Source organism: Varanus komodoensis, unplaced genomic scaffold (genome assembly GCF_004798865.1).
Source record: "Varanus komodoensis strain SLA01 unplaced genomic scaffold, ASM479886v1 scaffold77, whole genome shotgun sequence".
Classification (NCBI taxonomy): domain Eukaryota; kingdom Metazoa; phylum Chordata; class Lepidosauria; order Squamata; family Varanidae; genus Varanus; species Varanus komodoensis.
In genome coordinates this window covers 2201927-2213977 of record NW_025336442.1, presented here as the reverse complement: position 1 = coordinate 2213977, position 12051 = coordinate 2201927, and the positions used below count along the sequence as shown (strand labels likewise).

At 46.3% G+C, this 12051-nt stretch overlaps 1 protein-coding gene across 1 annotated transcript; it reads left to right on the top strand.

The window, feature by feature from the left end:
• SET (SET nuclear proto-oncogene) lies at positions 1-7992 on the top strand. The gene is made up of 8 exons (XM_044453043.1): positions 1-423; positions 2798-2855; positions 3675-3817; positions 4201-4304; positions 4429-4542; positions 5799-5969; positions 6062-6208; positions 7103-7992. Exons 1-8 carry the CDS (start codon positions 351-353, stop codon positions 7124-7126), a joined length of 834 nt encoding a protein of 277 aa, XP_044308978.1. The 5' UTR covers positions 1-350; the 3' UTR covers positions 7127-7992.
• The last annotated feature ends 4059 nt before the right edge of the window (positions 7993-12051 follow it).

Sequence of the window (12051 nt, the reverse complement as noted above, 5' to 3'; positions counted from 1 at the left end):
GGCAGCGGCGGCAGCAGCAGCAGCAGCAGCAGCGAGCGAGCGCGCGAAGAGGAGGCGGGGGAAGAGGAGGCGGAGGCGGCGGCGGCTGGTGCGGGCATCGCGTGAGGGGAGCGCAGGCTCTGCCGCCGCCACCACCAGCACCCCCCGGATCCCAGGCGCGGAGCGACGGGCCCGTGAGGAGGCGGGACGGACCGGCGGCGGCGGCGGCGGCGAGAAGCAGCAGCAGCCGCGGCGGCCGAGCGAGTGAGCGCGGCGTGAGGCAGCGTGAGGCGAGGCTCCGTCGCGCGCTCTGCCTGCCTGCTGCCTGCCTCCCTCCTCCTCCTCTCCTCCCTCCTTCCTTCCCCTCCAACATGTCGGCGCCGGCGGCCAAAGTCAGCAAGAAGGAGCTCAACTCCAACCACGACGGGGCCGACGAGATCTCAGGTGAGGCGGGCGGGCGGCGAGAAGCGCGCGGGCGGGCCCGAGACACGCAGAGACAACGCCGCCGCCGCGCCTCGGCGGCACCCGCCGCCATCTTCTCCTCCCTCCTCCTGCTCCCCCTCCCCCCTCGGCAGCCGCCGGAGGCGGGAAGGGAAGCGCGGCGCGCGGGGGGCTCGGGCCGGATGTGCAGGCCGCGGCGGAGGCCGAGCCCGCGAGCCGCGCAGGAGGAGGCCATGTTCGGCGCCCCTTTTGTCTCCCGCGCGCTCCGTCCCGCGGCCGCCCTTTTCCTCGCCGCCCTTTCTCCATTTATTTATATATATCTCGCTCTCCCTCAGAAATGTGTGTGCGCGCGCGCACGCGTGGAAAGCCTCCCCCAGTTTCTTTTCTTCCTCGCCCGCCCGCCCGAATTAAATAAATAAATGCACAAAATTTAAAGCCCCGGCAACCTTGCCCGCTCTTGTCGCTTCGGAAACGGGGAGGGGGGTAGCCAAAGCCAGATAAAGGGCATTTCTGCCTCTCCCCTTCCTCCCGCTGTTCTGCCTCTTACAACGTTGCCGCCATGATAGCTCCGCCGAGTCGCATGGTACCGAGCTGCGCGCCTGGCGGTTTCGGTGTTCTCGGCGCTCCGGGGGAGTCGCAGCCCCGTCGGTGCGAGGGGGAGGCTCGTGGGGGTGCTCCCCGCCTCCCCAGGCGCGTACGCGCGCGGCCCGATGCCTTTCGGAGGCGGCGCGGGGCTCTGCAACTTCCAAGCCGCACCACGTGCGAGGCTGGCATGCTTTCGGTCCCTCGCTCCCCGCATTGCTTTTCTTTTTGTGGGGAGGGTCGACAACTTTTTGTAAGGCCGCACGAGGTGATGGCTCCCCCTGCGTGCATTGCTCCCACCAAAAATCAATTTCGTTCGTGCGGGGAGAGCTGGAAATGGACTCGCCATGCATATTGCTTTGGACCCCCGCCCGCGCACAGCGGGAATGTTGCATTCTGTTTGGGGGGTTGCAGCTTCCCCTATCGTTGGCGCCCCTCTGCGTGCGTCCCTCCCCAAAGTAATCCAGTTTGGGTAGTGGCTCGCAACATGATTCTGTCCATAGCCTTATCGACACCACCCGCCGAATGCTCGATTCAGGGAGGATTGCAAGTTGGCTCCTTTCATAGGATTAGACATACAAGTTACTCTAGTATACGATTTCTCCCCCCCCCTCCCCCCAAGGATTTTGTGTTTGAGATGATGTTTGGAATCGATAATGTTTGAAAAAGGAGGGAGAATCTGGTCTCCCCTTCCCTTTAAATTGCTTGTCTTGTACCCTGCCAGACAACGTGGAATTTACAACTGTGCGATCTGGCCCTGCGTGCACGTGGTTCCTTCTCCATCCCTGCCTACCCTCTCCGGAAACTTGCTGGTGCCACGAGTTTGCCTGTGTACTTTTTACATGCCGCAGGATGGTATCCAAGGAAGATTTTTACTTGGAAGTAGATGTAATAGAATGTAATGAGATTTTTGTTCCTGGATAAATATCTTTAGGTTTTTTATTAATGGTGTGTCTGAGGGGGAGCCTCTTCATTCCAGTACCCATTTGCCTCATAAGGTGGGTTAGACCCAAATTGTTCCTTTTGGCTTTTTAAATGGATTCTTTTAAATGCCTACTTCCTGGCTTTTGTCTGTCCTAAAATGCATCAGATAGGCAATATCTTTTTAAGAAAGGGCTGAGATATAATCATTGCTGGAATTTTAAAAATCTCATTTAAATTAGTACAGGAAATTAAGGAGTTATCAGAGTTTTGTTTTGTTTTGTTTTCTCCTTCATTTTAGCTCACTCTTGGATTGAGCTAAAATGTATTTAACTGTGGAAACTTGAGACTCCCCATACTGTTGTAAAACTTATTTCTGTTTTGTAGACTGGTATGATCTGTGAAATAAAAAATTATATGGAAGGAAATAAGCCTATACTGCAGTGTGGCAGTGCTGGTGACAAACACTTTATGAGCACATTAGAGACACTTGTGGATGAAACTCAAAATTCTTCTGAAATTTGTATTAAAATTTTACAGCCCAGTCATTAGTGAGTTTACTCAGAAATAATTCCTGCTGAGTTCAAAGGGACTTAACTTCCTATTGAGTGTGCTCTGGATTGCAGCCTAGGGGACATAGTAGGCTTCAAGCTTGAGATCCAAGCTAGATGAAACTGTTAAAATCCATATGCAGGACGCAGAGTCTGATCAGTGGCATACAAGGCAAAGGTACTGCAAATCCAAAAGTATTTTGGATGATGTATGAGAATAAAGTTATGAACTTCATAAATGTTCAATTCATACTTGTCTTGAATTGTGTTAATTGAAACCTTTCTTGGAGATTTCATTGGTATACGGATTGTTATTTTTGCAGACAAAGAGCAACAGGAAGCAATCGAACATATTGATGAAGTACAGAATGAAATAGACAGGTAACATATTGTTGAACATCTTTCCTTAGAAGATATTGGCAAATTATAATGAAGAAATGCAAGTATTACTTTGTATTCTAAAATCTGGAGACTGTTTCCAGCATATAATTTGCTAAGTTTATTTAACTTGATTTAAGCAGTGCTTATAATTTGACTGACTGTAATACAGCATTTGTCAAGATAAAATTGTCTTACAGAATTTGGTTCTTAAATGTTAATAAAATACTTAAAACATGTTGGTACTAATAAATATCTTTAAGAAATGTTTAAGTTCCTAATACTTAATATTTTGGGCAGAGATTGCCCTCTCACCACAGAGCCAAGACTGCTTAATCAGAGATGCCAGCCATGGGTGTGCAGGAAGAAGGGGCAGAATTCCTTTCATTTTTGCATTTGTTTCAATTATTTAGTTTTCCCCACCCTTATTTCAAAAGGAGACCCAGCCAGTCTTCTGCCCATAACAACTATGTTTTCCATTTAAACAGCATTAAATTTTCAGGAATTTTGCTTAGGCTTATGAGTTGACGTCACAATTCAGGAGGGGGTCTTTGATAAAGAGACCAGCATTTGCAAGTGCTGTTGCCATTGTGCTGTGGGCGCTTTGGCAAAATGGAGGTGATCAGCTGATGTGCCAATAAATGTTTTCAGGTTTAAGAGCCAATTCAGTTTGAAGGCATATTAAACCTTAGTTGTCAAGGTTGTTATAGCTGAGTTTTCAGGATGGCCTTGCATCATGGTCTGATCATTACTGTGGAAATCCATGTTGCCTTCAAAACAAAAGATATTCATGGCTTTACTTGGGTCTTGTCTTTGCTGCAGACTGAATGAACAAGCCAGTGAGGAAATCTTGAAAGTAGAACAGAAATACAACAAACTCCGCCAACCATTCTTTCAGAAGAGGTCAGAATTGATCGCCAAAATTCCAAACTTTTGGGTAACAACATTTGTCAACCACCCACAAGGTATGCCAAAGTAATTTTTAAAGTATATTTACTTTGTAAGCTTGCTCAGTGAGGTAATTTCTCAAACTGATTTGAAGCATTCGATACAATATCCCAAACAACATGGAAAATAAAATCCAGGGATAGTTTTTATAATCCAAAACCTGTAATACAAATTCCAAAATACTGACAACTGCTTCCACTATTTTGTATTAATTTCAGATCTCAGCATTCTAAAACAGGTCTGAACTAGGACTGAAGCTATCTGAGAGTTTTACTCACTGTATAATAGATTTTAATTTTCATAACAGGCATTTGGTTTACAGGAGAACAAAACCATAACATGAAAATAATATTTGGCTTCAAGTATAACACATTTGTGATTGCTGTTCTGTCATTTTTAGTATCTGCACTGTTGGGAGAAGAAGATGAAGAAGCACTGCATTATTTGATCAGAGTCGAGGTGACAGAGTTTGAAGACATCAAATCAGGTTACAGAATAGATTTTGTAAGTTCAGGTGCACAGCACTATTCTTAAACATTTCTTGGGTGGGGGAACTATTTTATGTCCATGATGCTTTATTGCACAGTGTTTTAGATATCAAACCATGTACCATCTTTTTTTAATGCAGTATTTTGATGAGAATCCATATTTTGAAAATAAGATGCTCTCCAAAGAGTTTCATCTGAATGAGAGTGGGGACCCCTCATCAAAATCCAGTGAAATCAAATGGAAATCTGGGAAGGTATGTAGCAGCGGTTTTAAGGACTCTGTGGGACTGTGGCAATTGCATTACCTTGGGGGGTTCTTGATTTTAGCCACGAATGTGGCATCTTCTCCAGCTAGAACCTTTCCCGACATGGCTGAGGAGTCAGGGTATGCTTGCATTGCCCCAGACTATTTTAGGTGGTTCTGTGCTTCAATTAAACTGCTTAAACTAAGTGAAACTATTCTTAGAGGATGCAGTAAGTATAAGTTTGCTTTTTTACTTTCTCAGCAATGCATACATGCATGTAATGTCAAAGGAGGTCCTCAGTCTGGAAAGCGCAGTAGTACGAATCTACAGCATAGAGGAAGAGGTCCTAAAAATTAAATGGAGCTGGTTCACTTCAGTCTTAAATTCCATTTTTGACATTCAGTTCTTCCTCCAAACTACTCTGCTTTGTCCTTGCAGCAGCCTTTGTCCTTGTGTGTTGGGGTCACCCTGTGGGAGGACCTGACTGCCCCAGGATCAGCCAGTCAGTTTTGTGGCTGGGGGCAGTTTTTGAACCTGTTCCTAGTCTTAGTGCCCCAGCCACTGTACCACCGGGATTCCATGCCTGTCGTTTACCAAGTGCCATGAGCAGCGGTAGGAGTCAAGTTTCATTGACTCCTGGTTAGACTCTGGCTCCTAGCCTTGCCTGGCCATTCATAGTCACAAGGGCAGATCTTGTTTATTTGGGCTTTGTGTGGAGGGGTATGGGATCCATTATTTTAGCAAAAATTAATGCTAAGTAGTGAAGTCAGAGTCATAAGTTGCTTGCTGAATATGACTTAAAATGGGGTGGGCAACTTGGCCTCGAGGTAACATTTTGGCGTACAACTCCGAGAAACCTTTATCATTGGCTATGTTGGCAAGGGCTAGTGGGATTTGTTGACTAAAACAAATTGCTCATCTTCTCTTAAAGTGTGACTGGTGACATTGTTGGTATCACCACAGGATATTCCTGATAGGGAGATGTAGCTCCTTCTGGACCTCTGTGCCCTGTTAGTGGAACTACTTCAGACTGCCCAGGACTAGTTCCCCATGCCTGAGAAAGCATCTGTTTTGTTTTTCCAAATGGCCATTTTTTTCTGAAACTAAGCAGGCTGTTTGGCAGCTTGAAGTAGCTTTCCATAACCTGAGGCTTGTGGTCACTGAATAAATATGCTCCATAGCACAGGTGAGGATCAATGTCCTTAGCCCATTTCACACTTTCGGATGTGAAAGTTCTGATTGCTTGTGTCTTTCTTTTTTCCAAGGACCTGACAAAGCGGTCAAGCCAGACACAGAACAAGGCCAGCAGAAAGAGGCAGCATGAAGAACCGGAAAGCTTCTTCACCTGGTTCACTGACCATTCTGATGCAGGAGCTGATGAATTAGGAGAGGTCATTAAGGATGACATCTGGCCAAACCCTTTGCAGTACTACTTGGTAGGTGTACTCAGGGATTTTATCATACTTGTGGAAAAACCTCTATGGCTGGCTTAAGATAATTTCATTAACTTTAGCGTGTATCAAATAAGGTTCCTGATATGGATGATGAGGAAGGTGAAGGAGAAGAGGATGACGATGATGATGAAGAAGAAGAAGGCTTGGAGGACATCGATGAGGAAGGTGATGAAGATGAGGGCGAGGAAGATGAAGATGATGATGAGGGTGAAGAAGGAGAGGTTAGAACCTTATCACTCTTGGAATGAGAAGTCTTAAGCATAAGTCCTACCTTCCCTCATTCTGTCACCCTCCAGATGTGTAGAAGTGCAGGTCCCATAATTCTCAGCCAGCTTGGCCATCACTAATGCATCCAGAGGGCTCTTGGTTTAGGGAAGGTGGCTTTGAGCAGTGCTGGAATACACTTTGGATTTAATCACTACCAAGGGAGCTGCTGCTCTGTAACTCGCTAAATTTGTGTGAATGGTCTTCAGCCTGGTTCTCAGTACTCGGTGCTTAGCGTGCAAGGGATTGTTTAAGCTAGCCTTGCCACTAAGTGCCGGACCCCCTGTTGGTCTTCGTGGGCTTCTTGTGGCACACTGGAAGCTTCTCTAAGGGGTTTGCTGCGTGTTAGTGATGGCCACTTGCTACTGGATGACTCAGCCCGGGGGCTGAAAAGCTAATTCGCATCCCACATGGCACTGGTCCACTAAGGTTTGTACTGGCCTCTTCTCTCCATGGACTTGTTAACTAGTGGTGGAGTTGGGTAACCTCCTTTTACGTGTGGGAGCAGTATCAGTCCCAGATCTACTAAAGCTTCTGGGATGGTCCTCCCCCCCCCCCCCACACACGTTTCATATTAACTTTATGGTAGTGATGTGCATGGTCAGCCACTTGGAAGCCTGGCTTCATGTAGTATGTTGGTTTTATTTTGCTGAAGTAAGTCCACTTTGACTATCTTCTTTTCCTTATGTCCAGGATTGCGTACTTTGTGTTATGCTCTCTCTTTTGTGAAGGAGAGATTGCTGATGATTTCCTGGAGAGTAATCGTGCACTGATTAAAAACTGGAACATAATTTTGGATTAACTCAATCAAACACTCACTGTATTTTAAAATGTTGCTTCTCTTTAAACAGGAGGATGAAGGAGAAGATGACTGAACACTGACAGATTCCAACTGCCCTCTGCCTGTCCCTTTCCTCCCCTTCAATTCCCTGGGAGCAAGTTGCTGTCCCCCTCCCCTTTTGTGCTCAGTCACCTTGTTCTCCTGAGGTCTTTTTTCCCTCTCCTCTTCACCATGGTTCACAGATGATTTTGGAGAAAATACCTTGAGCAGAATACAGTGGAAAAGAATCTACGCATTTCAATTTTTTTATCCCTCTGTCTCGAAACAAAAACTGTTAATAGAATCAACACGCCGTGTTCTGTGGGGAAGAAAGAGGGCCTTCTGCTCCCTTGCTCTGCTGGAAGCTGAAGGGTGCTAGGCCCCTGTGTAGTCGTGCATAGAATCTAGCTTTTTCCTTCTTTCTCTGTATATTGGGCTCAGAGATTACACTGTGTCTCTATGTGAATATGGACAGTTAGCATTTACCAACATGTATCTGTCTACTTCTCTTGTTTAAAAAAAATGAAAAAGCTAAAAAAAAGGGGGGGTTATAGACAGGGTAAGAGAGGGTGGGTTTCAGACATTGGGTGGGTTAAACGGGCATTTTGACAAAACATGGCTTCTTCTCCTTTGGCATGTTTAATCGTGATGTTTAACAAACATCCTTGCAGTTTAAGATGACACTTTTAAAGACATAAACTCTCCTAATGATTACAGTCGAGCCCTGCCACTTGATGGAGAAATCAGCAGAACTTTTATTTAGGATCTTATTTGGAATTTGCATTCTCTATTATTGTAATTTTGTTCCTTGTTTTGTTTTTTCAACTTTTTTTTTGTTTCACTGGAAAAGAAAGACGCTCAGTTTTAAACGTTAAAAGTGTACAAGTTGCTTTGTTACAATAAAACTTAATGTGTACACAAGGGGGCTAATAGTCTTCACTGAAAGAAAAAAGCATGCTTCTAACTCATCCCCTTTAGTTTGGTTTCTCAGCATATAACTTAGAATCATTAGGACTTATACTATATTATGAGGAATAAAATAGCAAAAAAATGTCAGTGGTACATATAAATCTTGGCAGGTCCCTCTTTCCCTCCGCCAAGACAAGCCCCTCAGGCACAGTTCTCTATCGGGATCCCAACAGAAGAGGCATTTGCTTATAAACTCTAACTCTGCTTCAAAGTGACCCTGAGCTCGCTTGTTTTCCTTCTGCCATTGTGGGAAGGCCTTGCAATTTCCATGTTGACTGATAGTCAGCTCACAGCTCCTTAGGTTATCACAGGGGTGAGACTTCGGTCCGTTTTGGGCCAGGTGGAGGCTGCTTCCTAGGGCCTGCTCCAAGATCTGGTCGAGTGATACTTGGAAAATGATATTCAATGTAGAAGGAATTCTGTAACCTCATCTATTGGTATCAATAAAGATCATCACTGGATTGGCACTTGCTAGTGGGCTCTGCTCCTTCAGAGTTGCTTGCATTCAAAGCTTTTGTTTCCCTCGGTAAAGGATTGTGGATGAACTTGGATTAATGCTTTTCTTGCAGTATCCTTCCAATTACAGGTGACATTTGCAGAATTTTCATTGCTCTGCTTTGTGATGTACATAAATAAGCAAATGGATGCGTCTGTTCTTCATTTAACATTTCTATATGTGTAGCCTACAGGTGTTCGTATAAAACGTCATAATTGAGCAGTGAGTGAAGGAGACTAATCCATGCTGTACTAGGTAATGCAGGTTCACTCTCCCTCACATTAAGGTAGTTGTGCATATGCAGCAGTGATGGAAGCGGTGCAGGTCTGCAAAGGTTCGAGCTACACTTGGAAATCGTTTCTATGGCATTATGAAACATGTATGGGCTTATGAATAACAACTCAAGTGGTTGCTAAATTAGTGTGTTCTTGTGCTCAAAACTAGCTTAAATTGTTCCAGTTGACTTTTAAAAAGGCTTAGGTGTAACACTGAAAGCTACTTTGATTACATTTGGTTTTAAATCTTGGGATAACTTCCCTTGAGGAGTGTTGACTAATTTACAAGCACTTGTGGACATTGTTGAAGTTCCTACTGAGCTATTGGTCTTAAAACCATAAGCGGGATTTTAAACTGCTATGCTGTGTGTTTTTAATTGACAGGCAATACTCAACAGACAGAACAGGATTGGCTTATCTCTGAGTTTTAAATTCACCCCTTGCCAGAATTAGTTTCTGCTGGGCAGGCATAGCACTGAAGTGATCCAAGCAGTAGGAACTCCAGGGAAGGGAACAAAAGGCATTGTTTGGAGGGCCAGTGTCAGGAATCCAGACCACCGTGGTGAGTGCTTGTGGCCCTCCAGGTGTTGTGTGGCTCCTGTTCCCATCATCTCTCCACAGGTCATCGTTGCTCAGGTGATGGAGACCTCAAGAGGACTGATCTGTCAAAAGGCATGGAAGGGACAGGAAAATTTGCCAGTGTGTATGAGAGGAGGAAGGTGGATTTCGGATTCTGAAAAGTACTGGCCAGCAAATTCCCTTTCTGTGGAATTTGAAAGACCTCATATTCTGAAGGACAAGCGTTTCCTTGTGAGGGAGTGTCGCGTGTTTCGGATGAGAGTTCCAGACACCCATCTCTGCTCTGTTTGCTTCCTCCATCTGAGTTGTGTGTCCCCTTGACATGTTCAGTGCTTGTGTTGCTTAAGGTTTTTCTCTATTTACCGTGGTGGTGCTGTGAACAAGAGCAGGCCGAGACGTGTTCAGGTGTTCCTCTCTGTGCAGTTCTGTCCAGGCATCCCTATTCTTCCCACCCCGTTCAGGTTTTCCTGGCAGCATTCTTGGTCTTCAGGCTCATTTCATTTTGCTAGTGCAGGCTCCTTTGTGTGTGGTGGGGGGAGGGGGGCAGGTTTGTAATTCTTTTTTAAATGTCAGGAAAAGATGTAATCAAGAAAGGGAAAAACCCTCTGCTTTATTTTTAAGGACTTGCTTGATGGGCACAATTCTTAATTTTATTCTTATATGATTTAAACCCACACAATCTTTTGTGGAAGTTTAGTGGGTCCTCCAAAATGTATGTTACTGGGTTTTCCCATTGAAGGAAATGGCACTGCTGTTAGCAAGGAATAACTGAAGTCCCATTCGTTTCCATGGGTCTCCTCTAAGCAGGATTAACACTAGAATGTATGTGGGGGAGGATACTCGTTTTTCTTTAGATTTTCTTGTTTCCTTTAAAATAAAAATCCTGATAATCTAATTCAATAGGATTTGATGTGCTTTATCGTGTGTGAGTGTGACCGGGGGGGGGGGCACTGCGTAACAAGCCCCATTTGCACTGGCCTTTTGGAAATGCCTCCGCTAAAGGCAGCCAGACATAAATCCGGACTGAAATCTGCACCACTTGCTGCTCTTTCAAGGCTGCCTCTTTCTCCCTGGCACCCTGAGCCATTGCTCAACTCTGACAATCCACCCGGAGGAGGCATGAGTCTCCCCCCTTCTGGGAGCTCCCACCCCACCCCACCCCACCCTACCCCATAATGGGAAAGATCTCCTTTTTGCCTTCCGTGGGCAGGCAGTCAAGACTGCAGATTTCTATTTTATAATGGAACTGGAATGCAAGAGACCCAAGATGCAAGTTGCCTTTTAGCCTACTTTTAACCCTAGCCTACTTACAGGGTTGTTGAGAAGATAATATGGAGGGGAGGATAAGGCCCCTGCATGTCCCCTCCAGCCCATTGCAACGGAAGAAATCAGGAACATAAATCCAGTAAAATACACAGCGACTTGATCTAGGCTCCACCCCGAGGTGCCTGCCCTTCAGTGTGCGGAGCAAAGGGGCAAGATGAGCCCCGAACCGCCACGTGTTTCCAAGCAGCAACCAGAGCAGGGGGCCTAACTTGCAGGCATGCCCAGGATGCTATTGTGGGGGTGCCATGGGAGGCCGCAGGGCTGGGACGCCGGCCACCTGCCATTTCCAGGCGTTCTGCCCCGAGCAGCGATCCCTCTCCTAATGCAAAGTCTGGAGATGGCTCCTGGTTGTGATGCAAAGCACTTGGGGGTGGCTGGCTTGCTTGCTTTTGAACGGCCAGTCAAGGCCCATTTGTGCAACGACAACCTTCCCCGGGGGATTTGAAAGGGCCCAGCACACCCACCCGCGGCCCCTGGTTCAGCCCCGAAGGGCTTCATTTATTCCATGTCTTGCAAGACACCCAAGGCAGCTTACAAGGCTCTCCTCCCCATGTGTTCCTCACAACAACAACAACGCTGCGAGGTAGGCAAGGCTGCCACAGGCTCAGCGGGGACTAGGAACGGGATGCCTGGAGTCTTTTTTCGGCGCTCTACCCACTACCCGCACCGACTGGTTGGCACCTCAGCTACATTCTCAGACATTTGTTTTGGTTCTACACACTGAAAGAGTGTTCTAAAAACGACTCCATAGCTACTGCGTACAAGGTATGCAGCGCCATGCCAAGGGCACACAACCGTTGCTTAAATTAAAAGGCGAGCCGTTTGACCTGATAACATCGCTATAATTACCACGCGGTACTTAAAAGGAAAAGTGGCCACAAACAGGACTGTTGAAATTGAAGGATCCGCACACACACCACACACACACCCCCCCTTAATTTATTTTCTTTTGCTCATTATTTCCTAAGCGATCCCCCTGCGTGTCCCGCCGTGGGTTCACATCCAGGGCTGCGATGAACGGTGCTTTGCAGTGCGTCTTTTTGCTTTTAAGTTGAACGGCTTTTCATGCAACATTTTGCAAGGTTATATACAGTTTTCAAAGAGGCCTTCTGGCCTCTCTGATCTTACCAGGTAATGCCCGGTGGGAAGATGATCCAAGAGTATTTCCAAACTGCAAACCTGCCCCTTTGAAGGGAGGGCAACCAATTTGGTAGAGGTGAATAACCCAGTCCTGACATTGTATCCAGCACCAATCCTGCGTTGAGTAGCTCTGCTCGATTGACAGGGGCTTCGCTCAGTCATGTGTCTCGTTCGTTGCGATGCGTCTCGGCAGAG